The sequence below is a fragment of the Lissotriton vulgaris genome, chromosome 9 (assembly GCF_964263255.1).
Source record: "Lissotriton vulgaris chromosome 9, aLisVul1.2, whole genome shotgun sequence".
NCBI classification, from domain to species: Eukaryota; Metazoa; Chordata; class Amphibia; order Caudata; family Salamandridae; genus Lissotriton; species Lissotriton vulgaris.
In genome coordinates, this window is record NC_141697.1 from 7,500,091 (window position 1) to 7,524,846 (window position 24,756).

Sequence of the window (24,756 nt, forward strand, 5' to 3'; positions counted from 1 at the left end):
ATTAAATGATTTATTTTTGCTGTCCTCAGAAAACATTGATTTTCACTATCAAGAGTGATTTCAACATTAATCATCATATAACAGCGGGGAAAAAAAACCACAATCAAAATGATTGTGTTTAAAAAACCCATACAAAATCTGCATACATATTATAAATACTTGAAAAAAAATGTCTTAAATGTTTTCCTCAAATTCGCAATTTCTTGAGTAAGCACACTACATCTTCCACAGTTACAACCTAATTAAAGTATACCACTTATTTTTCAAGATATCTCAACAAAATCCCGTGCAGCAATCTCCTATAAAAAATGTATTTGAAAGACACAGTTTCTTCTCTCATACCTTTCCGCGTGGCCAAATTGTATAAGCTAACTCATTATCTTTTAAATACCTCTCCGAAACACTTACGTCCATATAAGTTTCTAAATAATTCTCAAAAGTACTCATTTTCTTCTCTCATATTTTTCCACGTGGCCAAATACTATGAGTTAAGTAGTTTTTTTCTGAAAGTTTGTAATCTTAGTCTCATCCATTATTTTCTGTACTTTTACAATCAAAATTTGTACCATAATTTATACCATCAAACATTAAGTAAATTTGTACCTGATGTTATCAATATGCAAAACACAAATTTCATGTATAGATTTGTACACCCTTATTTACATGATATTTGTAAACTAGTAAGTTTCAGATCTTTATAGTATACATATTCCTACACCAAACCACTCTACTGAAATTTGGGTTCCAAAAATAACAAATAAGAGTTACTTAAGGCAAAAGGCAAACGTTTTTTAAAAGTCAATTGGCTATCATTGCAAAGTGTCCAGCCAGTAGCACACTTCAAATAAGCTGTATAATGTCCTGATGATGTAGAATGCCCTTCATGATAAATAATGGCTACAGTTACAAATGTTCTTCTAGAAATAGAAACTTGAGAAGCCACAAAATTTTTAATTAAAGTGGATACTTTACTCCCATCAGCTCTGCATAGTTGAAACATTAAAATTACATATTGTCCGCATCTATGGATAAATAAAGTTGATAACATTTCAGACTTGCATTGAGAACAGACCATATTTTGATGCGCATCTTTAACTAGTTCATTAAAAGGCACTTCTTTGCAGTCTGGTAATGTCAAATATAAGAATCTATCGCTGGGTATCTCAGTACTACTTAAAAATGAACAATTATCACACTTATGTTCCCATTTATAAGAAAGCCCAAAAAGACTATCAATATCTACACCTTCATCTTCCAAAGCTGTAAACATATACATAATAAATTCCTGACAATCTTGCTGTATATTCTGAGAAAACTGATTTACTTCTGCACATATATCTAAAACATTCCTTAATTCCGAAACACTTCCTATTTCATTATCACCACTACTACACATTTCAAATATAGAATTTAAAGAATGACAAAAGGTATGCTCCTGATTTTCTATAATCTGTTCCTTAACATTTTTCAAAAAGAAAACAACATTAACTACTACATTTGCATAGCAGTTGACACCACACCTATTTTCCAACTTAAATCCAACAATCTCTTCAATACTAACAGTTTTCCTAGAGCTACCAACAACAGCTACATCTTTTTTTCGTCGTTTCTGGACTACTTCAGCACATTTGTCCTCATTTTTCCTTTTCTGACCAACTATACGCCTTTCAATTAAAGGATATTGAGGTAAACTTGGAGCATATTCTCTTCTTAACCTATTGTACTCCTTCACACAATTTAAATCTGCACTAATCTTTGTCTCATCATAATCAATTAGATAAAGTCCACATAAAGTTCTAACACGCGACAGAGCAACATACGCCATACCCTCTTTGAATACAGTACTTCCAATATTTACCAAAGCACAATCTACACTTAAACCTTGAGATTTATGTATAGTCACTGCATATGCCAAACAAATTGGAAATTGCTTACGACGGACATATAAGTCTTTCACAAGCAAAAAACGAGTTGAACATCGACTAATTTGTTGAACTTCATCAATCCCATCAAATTTTATCCTCAAAAATTCAATCTCATCTCTATTGGTATAATTCACAAAACCAACAACATTACCCATTGCTCCATTTACCAATCCTCTTTCTACATGTAAATTTCTTCTTAAAATTATCCGACAATTTAAACATACATACAGATTTTTCTCTAAACCAGCAGTTTTAGATATAGTTTTTTGAAGAGAATCCAATTTCAATTTCAACTTTTCAGACAAAACAATAGTACTACCTTCATGCTCTATTCTATCTTTAGCTTCCAGTTTCTTAATTTCTTGCTTTTCTAAATTCAACATTTTCTCATGAAAAACTGAACATTCTTTCAGAGTTGGCATCAAGCATATCACTGACTTATCTACAACCTCTTTACTATATATTCTCTCAGGAACATTATCTTCATTAGGAAACAGCTTGGAAAGTAATCGCGTTCGTAGAGTCTGTTTCGCATCTTCAGTTAATTTTCCAATCCTAATATCTTGAAGAATACTTCCATATTTAGTATCCTTTGCCTGTCGCATAGTTTGAATCAGTTCAGTATATTTGAAATGTGACCATATATTTACATTTCCAATACTGCCCAGGCACTTTCTGGTCTCCTCATGTGTAACAGTTTCAAATACAGGTTGTCCTTTGACAGGAGTCAGCTGGAGTAGATCTCCAAAAACTATGACATGTTTACCTCCAAATAACACATCATACTCTGTCTTAAGTGTCTGTTGCATTCTTAAATGCACAAAAGCAAGCATTAAATTAGAGACCATGCTTACTTCATCAATAATAAGAAGTTTCATTTTTTTAAGGACTCTAGAAACTTCAAAAGAAGCTTCTCCAGAAAGCTTCTGATATTGTAATTTATTTTCATGTTCAACTGGCAGCATCAGCAAACGATGTAAAGTTACACCTTTTATATTATGTGCTGCCAATCCAGTTGGAGCAGTAAAAACACACGACAGTGTTGATTGAGTTGTTTGCTGTAAATATGTAGTAATTCCTTTAATTAGGAAACTTTTACCAGTCCCAGCTTCTCCACTTACATATAATCGAATAGGCTCAAATGACATACATGAGCAATCTTTTCTCTCATGACGAAAGCCATGCTCAATGTGCTCTGTCACTTCATCATATATCTGTCTTTGCTCAACATTAAACTGCTTCTTTAATTCTTCTAAGTCGATTACTTGCTCTTGACCTTGCTGCATTGCGCTATCCACCTCATCCATGGCGGTGGCTGCTTCATTTTGAATAATTGGTTGTCCCAGTGGATCTTGACTTAATGATGCCGAACTTTGACTATCTTGTGAACTATCTCTAGCAATCTCTGCTGCAATTGTTGCTTCTTGCTCTATTTCGTCATTCAACATTTGGAGATAATTGCTGAAAACAGGACATTCAATAGTACTTTTAGATGCGTTGAATGAATCTTCATAACTATCAAAGTCTCCAAGTAGTTCCTCTTCTCTACGCCATGGTTTAAAGAGTTGCAAAAGAGCAAAATAGTAAAACTCTCTTTTATCAGGTGTTTCGCAACTCAGTTTCCGATGATTTATCAAGTGTCTTTTTCTTTGTTTTACCAGACATCCTTCATGTCCAATTACAGCATGTACACCTTTATCAATATTCTCGGTAACATTTCTCTTAAAAATATAATTCTGAAGTATTTCATACAGACAAATGTTTTCAAGCAGAATACTTCTATTTGGATAGTATGTATCCAACATATTTGTTTTCAAAATGTCTGTACTGTTTGGTTCTTTCTGGGCTAAGTACTCAATTTCTTGCACAGGTTTTAGAACACGGTTTCGTGTTTCTGCTAGGCCCAAACTCACCCAGAGAATAGTCCTTGACTTCGCATAAAGACTTGCTGATGATAATCTATCACAACATTCATATGCTCCAATTTCTCGATGAGACAGCATCTTCAAACTGTACGTATATAATTTCTTGCTCAGGCTCTTTTCATGAGAAATGTCTTCCAACATCTCCTTCAGTTCCGTCTTTTCAGATTTTGTGATGTAAGACGTTACATATCGAGCCACAGCAATAGAGTTGTCTGCAACATATTGTATGTCCATGTTAGCATTCCACATGGACAAAATGACTGGATTATAGTCATTAATATATTTCGATTCTTCACCTCTTCTTAAATTGTACGTATTTTTAGGTGACCTCCTTCTGATATTATGTCGCAAACATGACATCAAATTGTTGACTCTTCCTTTTGAAAGTACCGGTCGTGCAAATCCAAAGCGACATTTGGTATAAAATTTGCTCTTTGATTTGAATTTTCGCCGACAATATTTTCCACAGCGATGACTTTGGAAACGTAACACTTTTCCTCTTAAGTCCTTATCAGTGGTACTATTAGGTATGTCACAAGTGGCATACTGTTCAATAAAAGACAGTACAGTCTCATCCGAGTCTATTCCAAATTTAGGAGCATCTTTGATCCATAGTAGCATATGAATATGAGGAGCACCTCTTGCTTGCTATTCTTTTCTCCAAAAGAAATCCAGTACTTCACCAAGAGGCGGATTTTTCTTGTTAGTAATGAAAGACATCATAGCTTCAAATCTATGATTAAAATACCTGCAAACATTAACTGGATCTAATGAACACAGTTCTCCAGGTGTCTTATAGTTTATATTTTCTATATTTGCATTCGCCTCCCGAAGAAATTCAATTAAATCTTCCCAAGCATACTCTGCACAGCTTAGAGTTAAAAACCATGTTGGTGCTCCTAAGTTTCTAAGCATACATTTTAAATCTCCATGACGACGGTACCAATACTCATTAGTACCCCGCTGACAAGCCATTAAATTAATTAAATGAGAATCCAAAACACTATCTTTCTGATGCACTCTATCCATAAATTCCTTTGCTGAAATATTTTGCAGATGTACACCACTTTTTAAGATATGATTTACTGCATAAGACAGACCAGATAAATCACTCTCAAACAAAAGATGAAACAGATATGGAATACATTGCCAAAACCTTGGATCTTCTGCATATAATCTAGTTGTCCGGTACTCAGATGCAGGAATCTGCATAGGTCGATCATCATATCGTGTACCTTCACCTGTAGGAAATAACTCTGGGAAACAACGACCTTCCAAACTTTCTTCCCAGACACTAATCGGATTTCCTTTCGCCTTTCTCATCTGAAATAATTCAATAGCATTCCCTATTGCTTCTTTGGAATGCAGTGGATGAACACTGTAATGTTCATAAATTTCTTCAGATCTAGATACATCAACTTTTTCAATTTGTCCACTACACAAATCACTATCCTCTTCTTCACTTACATCTTCTTGTTCTACGTATATATCTTTGTAATACTTATATTTTGCACTAAATACAACGTTGCCTTTTTCACTTTCCTAACATCCACTAAATCTTGCCAGATTTTCTTACTCTTTGTGGGTACACCATTCACTAGAATAACTAGAGGTTCCTCTTCTACATTTTCAACACCAATTGTTTCCATATTTTTTTTAAGATCAAGAGGCAAATACACAACTCTACCCTTTAATCCTCTTAGTAAATCTGAAGGATTTAATTTACCAGTCTTAGGCTCCATTCAAACAATAGCCTGAAAAGGATGTACACATTGAATCAGAATCGTCTCATAAGTATTTAAATTCATCAATTCAGATGGAATATTTACCAACTCTAAATTATTGTGAACAGCTCTAGCAGGCATTTTATTTTCATCTAATTTATTATAACAATATTTACAAACACGTTGCTCAAAACCCAAATCAAAATAGTTTTCCACCAACAAATAAGTTGCAAAATCTTTCCATTGACCATAACTTTCATCTTCACTTTTTAAATATAAATCAACTAACCTCGTTTGACTTTTGTAATGAATTCGTCGACAACAGACACAAGAAAAATTTGGTTTCTCACCTGCAATTACCTTAAACTTTATTATTTCTTGTTCAAAGTTTTCAATATTTACATGCCCAACATTTTCTAACACATTTCCTTCTGTAATTATATCACCTTCTGCATTATCTTCCTCTGGACCAAAATAACTTACCTCAATTTCTGCACAAATCTTCTTAACATCTAATTCACATCCATACAAAAGAGCACTACTTAACTGTTTAAGTTTAAGTGCTGGACTTTTTGCATAGTACAACTTTCTCACTAATTTTCTCATTTTAGTGTGATGCACTGCTAACATCTGGAAGTGATGAAATACACTCTGACATATTTTTTTAGAGAGACAAGCCAGAGAATGGCCTTGCAGACCTATTTTCTCACGCACTCTGCTTTCATCTAATTCTTGCAACATTTTAATTTTTTTCTTTAGACTTTCTTTAGTGTACTTACGTAAGAAATTGCGAAAGAAATTAATTGAATCCTGTCGTACACTATAAATGCTACTACAATTCCAACTGTAAACAGGAGCATTAGGACGTCCCTGTAAAGCTTCTCTAACCATAACATCTTCTGCATTTCTAACCACAATTTTCTCTTTCTCAATAACACAACCATCCTTCACCTAATACGCTCGACCAGTGGTGTCAACTGCATGCAACAGATCGTTACTTTGAAAGTAACTCTCTTCATTAAAAAATGGCTCAGAAGTTGAAGTATGCATCCACTTCCCAGAAAACACTTTACAAAAATTACTCCTATTTATATGTCTCTTCCATTTACTTTTACTTTTGAAAACTCGAATCGCCTTATTTAAAATATTTATTCTATTAAGTATTAAAATAAATAACTTTCGTTTTGTCTCAAATGCGCGCTCAACAAAAGCCTCTATGTATAGTTTTTTTTTAAGAAAAACAGATCTTTTTTTAGAAACTTTTTCCTTTTGTAATAAATTTGCAACGACTCTGTTGTAAAACATACGCTTCCTGATTTGGCTAAATTGATTGGTCCGGGTTTTACTGTACTGACTTTCATCTTTCCTAATTGCAGTAATAGTAGTTTCTTTAACTCCAGATGTCTTTTTAGATGATGAAATCGTTTTCTCCTTCTGAACTTCAATAGTTACATTTTTCCTCCCCAAAATACTTTTCACAAACTTTTTAGTTTGCTTACCAGGAGTACTCTTCTTTGTAACCGTCCTCTCAGTCTTTGAAAATAATTCTGTAGTTTTCTTCTTTAAACTGTACGTCCGCTTGTAGAGTTTCTTTTTTTCAATTCTGGTCGGCATCTTAATTTAAAATTTTGATGAGATTGTGAACCTGTAAGACACAAAAATAACAAATATTATAGTTCAGTACTACCATATACCGTACAAATTAAAACCACACATTCATTTTTTAATAAAATACACATAATAACAGAAAATCTCTGAACAAAGTAGTAAATCCGGTAGTGAATTTTCCTTGTAAATTTATCACACTATATATTTCTTTAAACTTCATAGACAATTTTGAATTTTTTTTTTAAAAGCATACAAACAGTACACTTTTTTCAAAAACTATCGGTCATCATAAGTGTTTTAATCTTTTTTTCTACAATCTCTTTTACACTTCATGAGAACATATCTTATCACTCTCATGAAGCACTTTATCGACGAATATATGAAGAAAACTATCATCACGAATGGTTTGCTATCACTTTTTTTTATTTATTTAAAAGTTCATAATTTAAAAGAACTTCTAACATCAGTTCATCAGAAATTTCTTCAACTTCATTGTCCTCCTCTTCTATCAGCTCTAAATATGCTGAATCTAATGAAATGTCCATAAAAAAGTCATTTTCATCTTCTTCCTCTCCAACAACCGCGTCTAATATTTCCTCCATTAGTTCATTTATAATTTCAAAATTCACTTCATTTTCTTCCCAAAAAAATTCCATTATATTTTTTTCTATAAATTCTTCTTTTTCCTTTTAAAAAAATATAAACACTAAATTATATCTTTGTCCATAAGTGTATAATTAAAAACTAACTTTACTAATTTTTAAACTACAGATAATTTTATAATCTCTAACTTATTAACTCTATAATTTGTAAGATACCACATTCCTCTTGTTTTGAAAAAGAAATTGGCAATATAACTCTAAACATTGACACTTTGTTTTTTTCAAATTAAATAATTACTGTTGATAAAAGACATTTCACTGTAAAATTTATTTTTAGATTTTCTACATATTTGAAATATTTATTACCTGTACAATAATTTTTAGAGACCCATTTCTTTTATTTCATCACTACAAAGTGCAATATAAATATATACACTCTAAAGAAAAGAATCACACTATACAAACCATTTAATTCACTTTACAGATTACTACTTCCCACAGAGACAGTTCCATTTATATTACAACAGTATACTCACCATGTCAATGTCTTACCATATGCAAAATATCATACTTACCATGAACAACCACCTCATAATAAAACTCTACATTAATATTTAAAAAACTGCCTATACATAGTATATTCACAGATATACAGGAAAATAAACATTACATTTCGATCCATATCATAATATCTCTCTCTAATTAAAAATGGAACACTACCAAACATAATACAACAAGATTTTAAAAATAATGAGCACTTCACAAGTATTACTAAAACAAACCTAAAAGAATTATACTCCAATGATTTCTAAATCTCAACTCCTTGTAAAAGATCACATATCCCAAGCTCATTAAAACATAATTTGAACTGTCAATGGAGAACATCTCAAAAAACATATGTACTATAAGCAGATAGAACCACATGTAAAAAATTTGAGATAAAATCATATTCAAAACATTTACAAATTACTCTTTATTATTTTCATCACCACCCACAGAAATTGCCAAACCATAAAAAGAAACTCACCTGAAAAAAAGAATATATATTCTCAATATATAACTTCGACAGGTTAATCCTTACAGGCACCAAACACTCTAAGAATAGAAAGAATACAATTTTATTAACTTATAACAAACTTATTTCCTACACAATATACAATCATTATAGCATTGAACAAGCATAAGTAATAAGATTCCCAAAATACTCTCCATTAAAAATAAATACAACATTTCTCATTTATAAAAGCATTCTGCCACAGATATGCCACTTTTCCTTATGTTAAAATTCATGCACCTACAACAATAGGCTTTTAAAAGTAAAAGGCCAACTCACAAAACAAAAAAAGCCTTATTAATAAAACATTGCGTCGCCACTGCGTCACTTTTAGCATGGGAAAAGTGACGCACTAGTGGCGCAAGGCCGTCATAAATAAAGCCCCATGTCCATACAGAAAAACTACAGGGCCAGCATTATACACATGCAAGCAATACACTTGCACAAAACCACAAAACACCAGGAGCCACCATGTTAATATATATCCTTAATATAATAAACCTCTGAGAATGGATACATATTTCCGTGGCAAACTCCTTAGCAATATTTAAGTGACTTAGGGCCCGATGTAGGTAGCCCTTCACCGATTCGAATCGGCCGAAAATACTGATTTTCAGCCGTTTCCGATCGGTAAAGGGCTAACGAGATGTAGGGACACATTTTCGGTAATTTTACCGATTCGTTATCATTACCGAATCGGTAAATTTACCTATTCAGTAATATTTACCGATTCAGTAATGATAACGAATCGGTAAAATTACCGAAAATGGAATGTAGGTAGGCAATGTACCATCAGCACATGGCTTACAGAATCGGTATTTTACCATGGAATACAAATCCATGGTAAAATACCGATTCCTGTGTACATGCACATCTGTGCATGTACACATGTGCCATGTGACAGACAGACGTGCCCTTAGGGCATGTCTGTGTACCACATTGCACACATGCCCGTTTTGGGGGTGCTAGAGGGTGTCAAAGTGACACCCCTGCACCCTTGTGAATTCTTTAATTACCGATTCGGTAAATACCGAATCGGTAATGCCTAATCATTCCTATGGGCTTCAAAGCCCATAGGAATGAATGGGCATTACCGATTCGGTATTTACCGAATCGGTAATTAAAGAATTGTTAAGGATTCGGTAACGAATCCAGATTTTGGGACCTACATCCCATTTACCGATTTTGAAATACCGAATCGGTAGTATTCGGTATTTCAAAATCGGTAAATGGGATTTACCTACATCGGGCCCCAGACTCCTAGAAAATTTATCAAGTCATTATGCTCCTCTCCACTGCATAGCCGGCAACCTAATTCTGTGGAGTTCCTATACGACCGGCAATACTGCAGCATCCAACAGATTACATACATGCACCTCTCGCCATTTTGTCGCTTTTGGCGCCTTTTTTTTCCCCTCACATACATTCACCTCTCGCGCTTTTGGCGCCTTTTTTTTCCCCTCACATACATGCACCTCTCGCCATTTTGTCGCTTTTGGCGCCTTTTTTTCACCTCACACAGTAACATAACACAAACTTGATAGTGCTTCGCATGTAGACAGCTGATTCATAAAGTAATGATGTATAACAACTTGCATTTTCATATATCCTTCCTAAACTAAAAGACCAGAGACCTTCTTCCGCTTATTAAAATATAATATACTTCCTTATAAGAGTGTACAATGTTTTTTTCCAACTATATTCATTTTTCTTCAACTATAGCGTTTGTATTCCATGTACTACTGACAATACCAATTACTGTGTTTTTTGCAATTTCTGTACTCATGTTACATAATGATTTGCCTTTAAAACAGTACATTTCTAAATAAACATTTCAAATATTCACGGTTTCTCTTTTAATCCATAATGTCAACTGAAATGATTTCATATTGAAAAACTATTCATGGGTTCCACATAACCTTAACTGTAGACACGGAGGACCTTATTTATGAAGACCTTCCGCCGCCGGTGCCTCATTTTTTAAAATAAGAAAAAGTAACGCACCGGTGGCGCAAGGCCTTCGTAAATAAAGTCCTGAATGTTTTCTTTTCTCGACCTCACTTACTGATACTAGAACCTGCAAGCCAATTACGGCCCGTGAACTCTTTCTTAGTAGGTCGCGCACCGTAAAGACAGTTATACCACTGTTAACATTTTTTTTTACTGTTACCAAGCACCGACACAGTTCCGCTTCACTCAGAGTTAATCACTACTCCCACGCTTCTACAGGCCAGACACTATGTCGTATTTCTCTCCTTATCACCCTTTCATCTCCACAATAACAAACAGTTCGCCGCCAGCCACCAGAGAACAGACTCAGATGCAGAGGCACCAAAGAGTGAAATACGACATACCCTCTGCTCTGAGAAAGCAACCAAGCGGTAATTGTGAAACAAAATATTCAGTAGCGCTTTAAAAATACCAATGCAATTATATAATTATTTTTTTGAAAACGTTCCAATCACTTTAATAGGACTATCTGTGTGTGCCTCCACAGCAAACTTCCTCAGGCCGGATTGAAGGCAAACACACAGACAATAAGATAACACAGGGCAACGGAGATGCAAAACAGAAGGGACATGAAGATGGAGTCAAACAGCAGAACTGAGAGAGATATTTTTATGCTCCGTTTCCAACCTCAATGTACGAACACATTTACTACACAAATCTCTATACAACCTCATGGTCAAAACTTTTCATTTTATTTCACTCGACCACCTCCCTCACCCCACCAGTGCAAACGACGACCAGAAACCGCACTATAATTTTGACGTCTAACAGAAACTCTGTGAATACCTTAATCATTACCACTTTAACCCCCTTTCCCGACCCTCTCGCCCCACCCCCACCAGTGCAGGCCACGGCCACCAACCAGCCTGAAATGTTGTCCACTGACAAAAAGTTTACGAATTCATTAACCATTACCATTTTTTCACAACGGTATCACTAGTAATTTACCATTTCTCTCTCTTTCTGCATTGTCTGTGTCTCTGCTAATATTATTTCTTCATATCCTCAACAACTTCTCTCATTATATATAAACGCTTCAAAATTACAAAAATAATTACTCTATATTAAAAATATTTTTTACTGCGTATTCAACATTTAAATGGAAGAAATTACTTTTACAAATACAACACATTACGACAGCCATAAATTAGTTTTCACATGGAAAATCAATGATTGTTTCTGATTAAACTATATTATACGATACATGACAAAACAAACAGTTACGCACTTACCTTTACCAATGCTTTGAACGATGTACAACAGTGAAAGTCACAAAACAGATATTCGTTAGCGGAACTCTGAATATTGCTTCTATCACTGCAACCAAAATTCAATGGCACAGATATCCAGTCAATACACACTCATATAACTCTCTTCAACCAATCACATTTCCTGACGCAAAATTGTAAAATCAAATTTACATTTCAATTGGTTGTCCTTAACAATATTTTCAGACTCACGTGAGAGACACCCATCACCAACTGCCATCTCCGGCTGTTTCCATGGTAACACCTCATTCAGCACCTTGCTGAAGGCACAGGTCAAAAGTTCATGTCTCAACGTTCTACAGCAAACTAAGAAGACTGTTTTTCCTCCAGAAACACCTGCCAATCCACAACTCAGTTACATGTCTTTTTTTCACACCCAATAATACTTTTCGTTTAACATAAACATTAACATGCAACGTACTCTTCAATCTCCACTTATTATAATCAACCAATCACTTTTATTTTATTAACCACACCCAGCCTCTTCCTTTTTTTTATTTAGAATTTCAACTTGTAACTACCATTCCACTTCCAGAACCGATCGAACGACGACTACAAATCCATTAAAAATGAAGGTCTCGCTAATAGGACACAGTTATATTCACTGGAGTGAAAAATATGCACTAAGGAGACGAATTTGCAACCTCGGCTTACCAAATGTACACATAACATGGATTGGCAAAAGAGGATTGAAATGTCACCAATTGATTCCATTGGTGAAAACTTTTATGCACCTCCCAGAACCAGACCTTATAATTGTGCACTTTGGTGGGAACGATCTAGGCACAATCACTGGGGTAGGTCTAGAAATGCTAAGTGTGCACTTTGGTGGGAACGATCTAGGCACAATCACTGGGGTAGGTCTGGAAATGCTTCTAAAAGACACCTTTCGACAATTGATAACACTTTTTCCTCGAACTGCCTTGGTATATTCCAATATATGCCAAAGACAGAAATGGAATTGGTCCAATCAACATTGTGCACAAATTGAGAAAGCAAGGAGACATGTAAATAAATCTGTTTCTGCTTTCCTCAGAGATTATAGCATGGGTTCTATTTACCACAACAACTTGCGATACCACATGCAAGACGTCTATAGGAGAGATGGTGTTCATTTCACGAATGAGGGAAACACAATCTTCCTCTGCAACATCAGGCTCTGCATCGGTACTTACTTATAAATGCAGAAAACACTCAATTAACACAAGGGCTCTTTTCAGAGCCACTTTATATCTAAGCACTCAAACTTCTAATTTATCTCCATTTTCACACTCTTGTGAATAGGTGTGCGCGACCGGGAGTGCGCACCCCGTTATTTTTTCCGGAAAAAAAAATATTTTTTCACGTTTAAGGGCCTTACTACACACCCCGAGAAAACCTACGCAGCAAGACAATCTCTACCTTCTCCCCTTTCCATGTTTCAACGCTATGAAATGAACAATATATTTACTCGCAGTGACAAAATGGCGGACAAAACTTCCTGATTTCCTTCGAATCGAACGTTAACAGACGTCACGCAGCCAAAAAAAATTCCGCTCACGCGCAGCCGCTTGGGTGCACGCACGTGTGCGCGCCTATAGATATATAATTGACTTTAACTTTAATTTTCTCAACAACTACTGAACGGATTTACACCATTCCAAAAAAAGCGTAATCTGTGAACAGGACTCTACAGTTTTGCCAAATTTCTTATAAATCCATTCAGCCGTTCGACCTGTAGCCGAGTCTAAAGGTCCTATGGAAAATAACATGGAGAAAACACGTTTTGGGACCCCCCTTTTATCTCAGCCCCCACTTGACCAATCCCCCCCAAACTTTCAGGAAATGAGCGCAGCGGACAGAGCCATCTTCTTTGAGAAATTCACAAAGATTCATCCACCAGGGCCAAAGTTATTCCAAATAGAATGTTGAGGCCGCCAGTAGGTAATATATATATATATATATATATATATATATATATATATATATATATATATATATATATATATATATATATATATATATATATATATATATATATATATATATATATATATATATATATATATATATGGTATATGGAAAAGCAGACAGGTGTCTTCATATGCCCTGACAGCAAAACCCTCAAATTGTCATTTTTACTGTGGAATGTCTAGTAGCCCTAGTAGAGTAAATGGTGAAACACTGACAACTCATCTGTGCTAACTTCTGAATGGAACTACCAAAGTTGGTACCTCAAGGTATCAAAGGCATGATTACATTAAACCCGACTTAATCCCCAAGTCGAATTTGATGTACCGTTTGAGTAAAAGTAAGCTTTAGAAAGTTGCCACTCTGTTGCCTGAGTTTTCCAGTGGCCAATCGCAGATGCTGGCAACAAGTCAGCTGTCTAACCTCCTGGGGAGAAGTGTGAAGGACTCACAGGGAGTGACATAATAGTGGCCTGCCATTGGACGAGGGGTTACCTCTCCCTGGGAGGAAGCCGCACAGGGTTTGAGCCTGAACGGCAAGCTTCAAAGGCAAAACCGCCATTGAAGGGCAAATAGTGGACACGGACTGGGGGCTGCTCTTTTGTTCTGGTAGACCGGTTAGCGTCTGGGACAGAGAGAGGAAAGCATTTTTCCAGTGGTTGTGTAGCCCTCATGTGGCCACATCTGTATGGTTGGCTACCAAGCTCCACCCACCAAGAAAAGGGTTCCGCCATCTTGGGAGTGGGCAGAATGTTGTACTCTGCGATAGCTAAATGCAAGAATTCATCATCAGTGGGGAGGAGACCTGGTAGCCCATTGACTGGTAGTCACCGCATTCCCCAAGATCAAAGTGTGGGCATAAAAAGTGGCACCTAGACCTCAGATCACATCTGAACAAAGGAGAGGACCAAAGAAGGACTACCCTGCTGTTCCCTGGACCCGACAAAGAGAGGCTGCAATAAAACTGGACTGCAGCTGCGGATCCTTGGGCTAGCAAAGAGAGGACACTGCCTGTGGTGCCCTGCTCGAAGAAAGTCATCACCGACCCCCAGACAGAAGTGACTCCACAAGTCACAGCTCCTGGGATACAAAATGGGAGGAAGTCACCTTGGAGAGTCAGTAGCAACAACTGTTTGATTGACACTGACCACTGAAGCGCAGCCAGGGAGACTCATTCAAGACACTTCAAAGTTGCACCTGAGTCTTCTAGACCTGGAGAAGTCATTGGAGAGCAGTTTGGTCACCCAAGACTTACACAAGCCTCAGTTAAAGGGAACCATTGGTTTTGCTTTGACCTGAGACCAGTAGAACAGTGGCAACTCATTTTGGCTGGACTTCACCAGGACCTCGCCGGGCATCGACCATCGGGGTCAAAGTTGCCCCACAGTGTTTGTGGATCGAGGGATGGCCCCAGGAAGAGCCCCGTTGACCCGATCAGCCTCAAAAGCATCCTTCAGTATCTTTACCATCCTGTATGCCTTGCATCAGGACCTCTCCATAGCTGTCTGCCCATAGAGCTTGGAACTAAACAAAGGACTGCTTTGACTGCAAGGTAACAGTCCTGCTAAGCCTCACTGGCCTCTATGACTCGCTCCCTTCGGGAGCAGGTTGGCCAAAGCGAGCCAGAGGAGCTGAACACAACTTTACAAAAGATTTCAAAAGTTTTCAAAGTAACTGCAGTAGTTGCCAATGCTTGTTTGCATTCTGAGTAAAAAGCTATGATTTACAATGTGCTTGATTATTTATATCTCCATAACCATTCGGTGGAGTTTGTTAACTTTGGTGTCTAAAAATTCATATAATTTGGCCCTTGTTTCTAAGTTGGTTTGGATTTCCTTTGTGTTGTTTCTTTCCTATTCAATAGGTTTGGTGCTTCTAAATATTTACACGTGTTCCTTTGGCAATCCCTGCCTGCTGGGAGCCACAGCTGCCCAGGGCTAAGCTAAGGTTTTACAACCGAGGCTGACTTGACCCAAGATGGGTTTGTGAGTTTATTGCACGTGAAGTCGCACAACCACACCTCGTAATAAACCTCATTTCCTCACAGTGTGCATTTGGCCATGACTGTATGAGAGTGTGTGTGGCTTGACATGTCTGTGCATGTGTGACCATGCATATACGAGTGTGTGTGCGCATATGTGTGTGCTGGTGTGCCTATATATGTCCATGTGTGCATGTGTGTAGATGGCCGTGTCCCTGCATCTGTGTGCATATGGTGCTGCCTGTATGTGTGTGTCTGTCTGCAAGACTCAACTCTGCATGCCGGTGTCACCACGCAAATAATGTGTGTGCACGTGTGCTGGTTTGTGTGTGGGTGCATATGTGTGCTGAGTGTTTATGTCTGTATTTATGCATATGAGTCTCTATATGACACCGTGTGTGCCGAAAACAGAACCCATCCTTACATAGAAGGAGTGGGACTCCCCACTTGGCACCCCTCTTCTGCCCCCCCTGCTGCCTGTCATGCCTGCAACATGCCTGTCTGTCACCCTCCAGTCTAATGAAAGTCCCTCCACACTCTCCCACCCTCTTGTAACTCATTCTATCCAGCACCAGAGTGGGACTGACAGCCCGAAGCTGCTCCGGCCCTCATGTGCCAACCAGACGCACGCTGCAAGAGGCCACAGATAGAATGGGACGCAGGGGTGTGGTTGGGTCATCGCAGCCCATCCTGCTCTGAAAGCATCTGAGTCTGCAGAGACTGGGCACGGCATAAGCATCAGTGGTGCAGTGGGTGCAGTGGCACCGGGACCAACTATGGTTAGATCACGTCAACCCACTAGGAGTGGTTTAAATACAGAGCCTGCCTTCTCCCTGGCACTGTCTACTGCCGGAGGAAAGAAACTGGGTGGAGGAATTAGGAAGGCGGGGAGGTTGGGTGGAGCTTGAGAAGACACAACAAAAGAATAAAAGGAAAAGATGAAAGATAGGAGAGGAAAAGTGACAGAACAGGAAAAGGAGGTAAAGGAGAGACGCGCGAGCGCGCGATCCAAGATGGCCGCCGCTCCTGTTCTAGTGCGTTTTGCACCCGTTTTCCTTTTAAAAACGACGATTCCTGTCACAAGTTCATCAAAAAGGAGGTTGCTTGTCATTTGGAATGCCTACCTGTACTGTGCAGCATTTTACAGCGTTTTGTGGCTCCAGAAGGCCTTCTTTTCACCGCCTGGTTCCTGCTCCCAGCCCACCTCTGAGATACAGCCGAGTTTTTCTGTCAAGGTGGCGGAGTGACTTTTAGGAGAGGGCCTGGCTTGGGCCTAGACACGCCACAGCCCATTTTAGCTGCTGCACCAGCTATTTGGCTGCTTTTTTCCCCACAGTATTTGCTGCATTGAGGATTATTTCACGTTTCCTGTTTTAATTGTAATTTTTCTGTTCTCTTATTTTCTAACAAAATGGAAAATAAAGCTCCCAATAATAATAAAAGGAGGCAGCAAGTTTCCTCACCTCCTATTAAGTCAAAAGTTGTGGAGTCATCTGAACCTTCTTTACCCTTAATACTAGAGGAAATTTAGGCTCTGCGCATTAACACAGAGTCCATTGTGTCAGAAGTTAAAAATGTATGCAAGGAAATGGCAAGTCTGTCCATGAAAATTTCAGACAATTCTATTAAAATTCAGGATAACAAGGCCAACATTTTTCTGCTAGTCCTCTAGTGGCGAAAATTTCTCCTATGTACTCTCAATTGTTAGACTTGGAAAATCGCAATTTCTGATCCTTTACTAGATAGATTGTCCCAGACGAAATTTCATCCCTCCAAGGTTTATTTTGCTTTTAAGGCGTTTCTTCAAACTACTAAGTTAGTTGATATATGGCGTCTTCATTTCCCAACGGATAACATTTTTACTTTCTTTTCTAATCCACACAATTCACACTCTGGACTTGATTATATTTTAGTAACCAGAAAACTTATTAAATCTATAAAAACCCCTATGATTGGAAATATTGATGTTTCTGATCATGCTATGATCTCTTGTATTATAAATTTAAATTTAACATTTCCTAAACAATCTAGATGGAGAACGAATTCTGGCATACCTCTAAACGAACATAACAAACCAAGGGCCAGATGTAGGTCGGCAAATACCGGTCGGTAACTGCCGATTTCGGCCGTTACCGACCGGTATTTGCAAATGGAGATGTAGGGGCCTTCAAATATACAGAATCTTTAAATTTACCGTTTCTGTAAATTTACTGATTCTGTAAAATACCGAATCGGTAAATCCAGATGTAGGTGGCACTGAAAACAGAGCCACAGGCCATTACCGATTCGTTATTTACCATGTAATTCTATTGCATGGTAAATAACGAATACCTGTGTACATGCACATCTGTGCATGTACACCTGTGCCATGTGGCACACATACATGCCCTGAGGGCATGTATGTGTGTCACATGGCACACAAGCCAAAATCAGGGGTGCAACAGGGTGTCAAAGTGACACCCAGTCACCCTTGCAAAATCGGTAATTTTACCGAATCGGTATTTACCGATTCGGTAATTGACATTGATTCCTATGGGCATGTAGGCCCATAGGAATCAAGGGCAATTACCGAATCGGCAAATACCGATTCGGTAATTACCGAATCATACAGATTCTATAAAAATTACCGAATTTTTACCTACATCTGATTTACTGAATCTAGAATACCGAATCGGTAACATTCTGTATTCTAGAGTCGGTAAATCAGATTTACCTACATCTGGGCTCAAAACTTTTAACTGCCATTAATGATTACTTTCAATTGAATCTTGAAGGTTCTACTTCTTTGGTTAATAGATGGGAAGTTTTGAAACCATATATTAGAGGAGCTACTATATCTATTATGGCCCATGAAAATAAAACCTTCAATGCAAATATTAAGTTCTTGGAGAAGCAAATAGCAAAATATGAACGGTTCTTTATTACTTCTAATGATCCGCAATACAGCGATAAGCTCCAAAAGTTACGGTATGACTTTAATACTATTCTTAGTAAAAGAGCTGGTATCCAACTTTCTAAAGCAAAAGCTAAATTTAGTTTTAATGCAAATAAATTTGGAAGACTTTTAGCAAATTACCTTCGTATTAAAAAAGACAAAACCCAAATCACTTCCATTCATAGCCCCACTGGTAAAATTGCCTTATCTCATAAAGATATTGTTAATACATTTTTGGACTTTTATTCTAAGTTATATAATAAACCTGAATTTAGTGATGATTCTTTGGTAGACTCCTTCCTATCCTCAAGTGTTTTACCTAAAATTTCTCAATCAGATAAACTTGGATTGGACCTGCCCATTACTAAGGATGACATTTTATGTGCTATAAAATCTCCTAAGCAAAATAAATCTCCGGGTCCTGATGGTTTACCGGGAGAGTTTTATAAAGAATTCCAATCCCAACTGTCACCTTTTTTACTTCAACTTTTTACATCATTTGCTTCATCAAGAAGTACGTCTGGTTCTTTTATGGAAGCTTTAATTATTGTTCTTCCTAAGCCAGACAAGGAGCCTACTCTTGTTTCTAATTATCGTCCTATTTTTTTAATAAATCAAGATTGTAAATGATATGCTAAAATAATGACCACACGTTTATCCCCTATCTTGGACTCTAATATTCATCCTGATCAATCCGGGTTTATGAAGAATAGATACTCAGCTAATAATACAAGAACTCTGCTACATGTTATTGAACAAGGTCACACATTAATTAGCCCTTCAGGAGTCATGGCTTTGAATGCTGAAAAAGCCTTTGACAAACTTCATTGGCAATTTTTATTTCATACTTTAACATCTTTTAATTTTGGTGATACTTTTATCCGTATGATTGCAGCTTTATATTTTGCTCCTACTGCCCGTCTTTTTATCAATGGCCATGTTTCCACTCAATTTTCCCTTTTCAGAGGCACACGTGAAGGATGTCCCCTTTCTCCATTATTGTTTTTAATAGGTATTGAACCTTTTCTTGCTTCTATCAGAAAATGTGATATTATTAAAGGTATGGAGGTTAAGGATGTCACTATTAAAACATTAGCATATGCTGATGATGTGCTTTTATTTATCAGCGATCCATTGTTCTCTTTTCCTTCCTTAAAAGAACTAATTACAAAATATTCTTTAGTATCGGGGTATAAGTTGAATACTAATACAACTGAAATTTTCCCTTTAAATGTTTTTTGTACCCCTGATATGATTTCCATGCATGAAATATTTTGGCAAAAAAATAAGTTAAAATATTTGGGTATTTTATTCTCTTCTTCTATTAAATCAACATTAACTTTAAACTGTGATTTTGTTTTAAATTATATCAAAGATAAAACGTCTAAATGGCCTTCATTGCATTTTTCATGGTGAGGTAGAATGGAATCTATTAAAGTAAATATTGCTCCTAAAATATTTTACACTCTCGCCATGATCCCTATTCAATTTCCATTAAAACTTTATAAAGACATTGATAAACTCCTTTCCAAATTTCTTTGGAATAACAAAGGACAACGTATTAGTTATAAAACATAAAAAATGTCTAAATGTAATGCTGGTTTTGGTATTCCAGATTTTCTTCTTTATCATAAAGTGTTTATTCTAAAATAAAGTACTATTTGATTTAATCATTCCTGTTTACATAATCCTCCTACCTGGTTCCATATTGAAAAATCCATTGTGAATCCTTTTCCACTTCCCACACTGTTAACAATGTCTAACAAATCATCATTTTTTCATAAATCTCTTATCCTCAAATCCACTAAAATTATTTATAATGATATTGATTCTATTTTTCAACACCCCATGTGCAATACTGATGAATTATCACTGTGGTATAGCAATGTTATTAAACTAAATGGAAATGTTAGTTTCTGGTCTTCATGGATTAAAGCTGGTATTTTTTATCTTAAAGATGTTTATTCTAATAATACTTTTATTCCATTTCAAATGTTACAAACAAAGTTTGGTTTAGCTGCTTCTGACCGTATAAAATATGAATATTTAAGTAATTCAATTTTGGATTCTTTTTCCCAAGCTATTCCATCTAATATTCATGCTGATATTATCTATCTATATTCAAACTATATCATCTAATGCTCATGGGGTTTCCATTTTATATAAACAATTGTCTAACAATCTAGGAAGTAACATAAATATGATTGCAAAGCTTTGGAACAATGAATTGTCGCTTTCATTATCTACTGATACGTGGGAAAATATATGGATTTCCAATATATCTGGCTGGCTACCTGTTTCACTTTTCCAAACTAATTCTTATATTTTATTTAATTGCTTATGGACTCCATTACGTTTATTTCATGCTAAACTTCTTCAATTTGATACATGTTGGCATTGTAATTTACACCTTGGATCGCTACAACATATGCTTTTTACTTGTCCTTTAATATCAAAATTTTGGACGGACGTATGGGATATTATTAAAAAGATTCTTAATATTCAAGAAGACGTATTATATAAAATGTTAATATGCAAATCTGTAACCTTGTCGTAAGATTTAAGTGAACTGGAATGTAAACTTTTTAACTTCTTAATTTCAGCTGCGTTAAAATCAATTACCTTTTGTTGGAAGGATGTTTCAAAGTTATCAGTTCATGCTTGGTGGCCTTGGGTTATTTTTACAAGAAGAGGTGCACAGTTATCCTTGTCTGGGGTTTGTAAAAATTCTATTTCTTATCATCTATTTTGGACTCCTATTGGTATCTATTTATCAAATTAATAGTATATTTATTGCTTCTCCCCTTTATTGCTCTATTGTTATATAAGTTGATATTGTATAGTAGCTCTATTTATCAATTATTAAATATCCGATATTAAATGTTTCCCTCCCCTTCCTTTCCCCTTTTTAAGTTTTTCTATGCACAAGTTTATTTTCATTTTTGAACATGAATTAGCTAATGTTGTGCCTTTAATATTTTACTAGATTTTTTCGTTGTTATCCTTTTTTGTGTGTCTTGCTTTATGTTTATTATGAAAAAATTTCAATAAAATATTTTGAACACAAAAAAAGGAAAAGGAGGTAAAGATAAGAAAATGGGACAGGTAAGAGGAATAGAAAAGGCCAGAAATAAAAGAACAACATTGAGGAGATAGAAGATAAAGAAGCTGAGACAAGATATGGATGTGAAAGAAAAGTTGGGATAAAAGAGAGAGAAAACAGATAGATTAAGGGGACATAAGGAGGAGAGAAGGGTGGGCTGAAGACAGAAGAGACACAATACAGGAGCATTGGGGTGAGAGCAAAGGTTATAGAACAAGTGGAGAGACAGTAAGAGAAAGGGAGGGAGGCTGGAAGAACAAGTGAGAAGCAGAGGGAAGAGACAGGAAGCAACAATGAGGAGAGAGGGAAGAGACAGGAAGCAACAGTGAGAAGAGAGGGAAGAGACAGGAAGCAGCAGTGAGCAGAGAGGGAAGAGACATGAAGCAGCAGTGAGAAGAGAGGGAAGAGACAGGAAGCAGCAGTGAGAAGAGAGGAAAGAGACAGGAAACAACAGTGAGAAGAGAGGGAAGAGACAGGAAGCAGCAGTGAGAAGTGAGGGAAGAGACAGGAAGCAACAGTGGGAAGAGAGGGAAGAGACAGGAAGCAATAGTAAGAATAGAGGGAAGAGACAGGAAGCAGCAGTGAGCAGAGAGGGAAGAGACAGGAAGCAGCAGTGAGAAGAGAGGGAAGAGACAGGAAGCAACAGTGAGAAGAGAGGGAAGAGACATGAAGCAGCAGTGAGAAGAGAGGGAAGAGACAGGAAGCAACAGTGAGAAGAGAGGGAAGAGACAGGAAGCAACAGTGAGAAGAGAGGGAAGAGACAGGAAGCAACAGTGAGAAGAGAGGGGGAAAGGAAGGCAGGGGCCAGGGAGGGAAGGAGAGAGGCTGGTGAGAGGAGAAGGCTCTTTGAAAGCTCTAGCTATCACTGGTGCAGCAGGTGCAGTGACACCCTGGGGCAGGAGGGGAGGGGACAAGGAGGGAAGGAGAGAGGCTGGTGAGAGGGAAAGGCAGGTGGAGTGAGGCTCTTGGAATGCTCTAGGTATCGTTAGTGCAGCAGGTGCAGTGACACCTGGGCCCACTAGGGTGAGGGGCCAACACACCATGATGATGTATATCTTTGATTATCACCCTAAGATGCAGAGGATCCATTTTCACTTCTTGTAGTAGAGCCCAGGACACTCGTGCTTTGCCACGGCCTCCAGGAAGCGCTGGAGTCGGAGAATGGCCGGTCCCACTGGCAGCCTTCTCCCACCTGCTCTGCACCTCTCTCTGGTCCACCTCCCTCCCCTCATCCCTTCCCCTGACCCCGAACCCCATACCCAGAGTGATGCTCCGGTTCCTCAGCAGGGGTCTGTGTTACACCACCAGCTCTCTCTGGTCTATCTGCAGCACCCTCTGCCCCTCGCCCCTCCCCCCTCCCTCTGACCCCATACCCAGAGTGATGTTCCGGCTCCTCAGCAGGGGTCCTTGGGTGGTCTCCAATTTGGCCACAATCCTCTCCAGGGTGGCCGCATACTCCAGACCATCCAGCCTCAGGATGACTCTATCCGCCAGGGCCAGGGCCATCTCTCCCCACATCCGGGCCATGGCCTGGTGGTGCTTAAAGCCCCTGTCCATCAGGCGCGAGACCAGGTCGTACGTCTCATACACCGAGTGGTACAAGGGGTAGGAGTCGATGGAGTAACTCTGAGAGAAGCAGAAAGAAGACAAAGCTTTTCAGCAGCAGCCACATTGCATAGTGCCCTGAAGACAATACAATATAAGAATACTAAAGCATACGTGATGGATGAATGCTTGAATGAATCTCAGTCACTGGTAATTACTCGGGCCGCATCCCAGTCCATCGTTATTTTAAACACCATGCCACCCCAGTTTGGACCCAGCCATATTCAAATCAGCCTTGGCCCTGCTCCAGTGGGAACAGTCCAGACCGAACTACCTCGCCAGGTCCACAACAAACCGGAATGCAAGCAACCCGGGTCTGGTTTTGCCAATATCAGGGCTCATCAGCCGGGTACAGCCAGCTCCCGTGAGGCAGTGTGCACGAGACCCTCGTCCAGGTATACTCGTCCCAATTAGGACGACACAAGAAGCATATGAAACAGTGATGGATGAAAGCTTGAATGAATCGCAGCCCCTGGAAATTACTCTGCAAGAGTAAGAGAAAGCATGAAAGCCTGACCCTCCCCGCACAACCATTTAACATGCTATTGAAAACATAACTTTGCACACTTAGGTCAACCTAATGAAACTTCATTGTTAAGCAGGATAAACATCACATTTACATCTCTTTTGTTTTTAATTTTTTTAATCTTTTTATTAAACAAGCTCAAGATACATTATACAAGCTGAACATTTAGTGCAAACATCGCCTCGCATTACCATGTGTTGCTGTTCCCCGAGAAGTGGTCTTACATGGTGAGCAAGGGAGTCTTAATCTTCCATCGTAGCCCCCCAATTTGTGGTTGTCTGGGAGTACCCTTAGTTTTATTATGTAGTGTCCTATATGCCTTCTCCGGGTACCTCATGACCCGAATGTTGTTCCTCTGTAACTCTTCCATGGGGACCATATTTTCTCCCATTTTTTGGGGCACCCTCTTGCCTTATAGATCAGTTCCTCTGCCCTCTGGCACCAGTCCATATGAGCTTTCCACCCTGCTACCATTGGGGGATGTTGGACCCCCCATCTCCTTGCTATATTTCTTGTTCTTGCCAGTGCCCCCCAGATCTTA

General features: G+C 37.8%; 1 protein-coding gene across 1 annotated transcript in view; it reads right to left on the reverse strand.

The window, feature by feature from the left end:
• Positions 1–24,756, reverse strand: part of LOC147689523 (glutamate carboxypeptidase 2-like) — a 583,351-nt gene that overhangs the window by 148,586 nt on the left and 410,009 nt on the right. Inside the window, exon 15 of the mRNA XM_086936912.1 lies at positions 23,458–23,710. Within this exon, the coding sequence (XP_086793038.1) occupies positions 23,458–23,710 (253 nt within the window). The remainder of the gene's footprint in view (positions 1–23,457; positions 23,711–24,756) is intronic.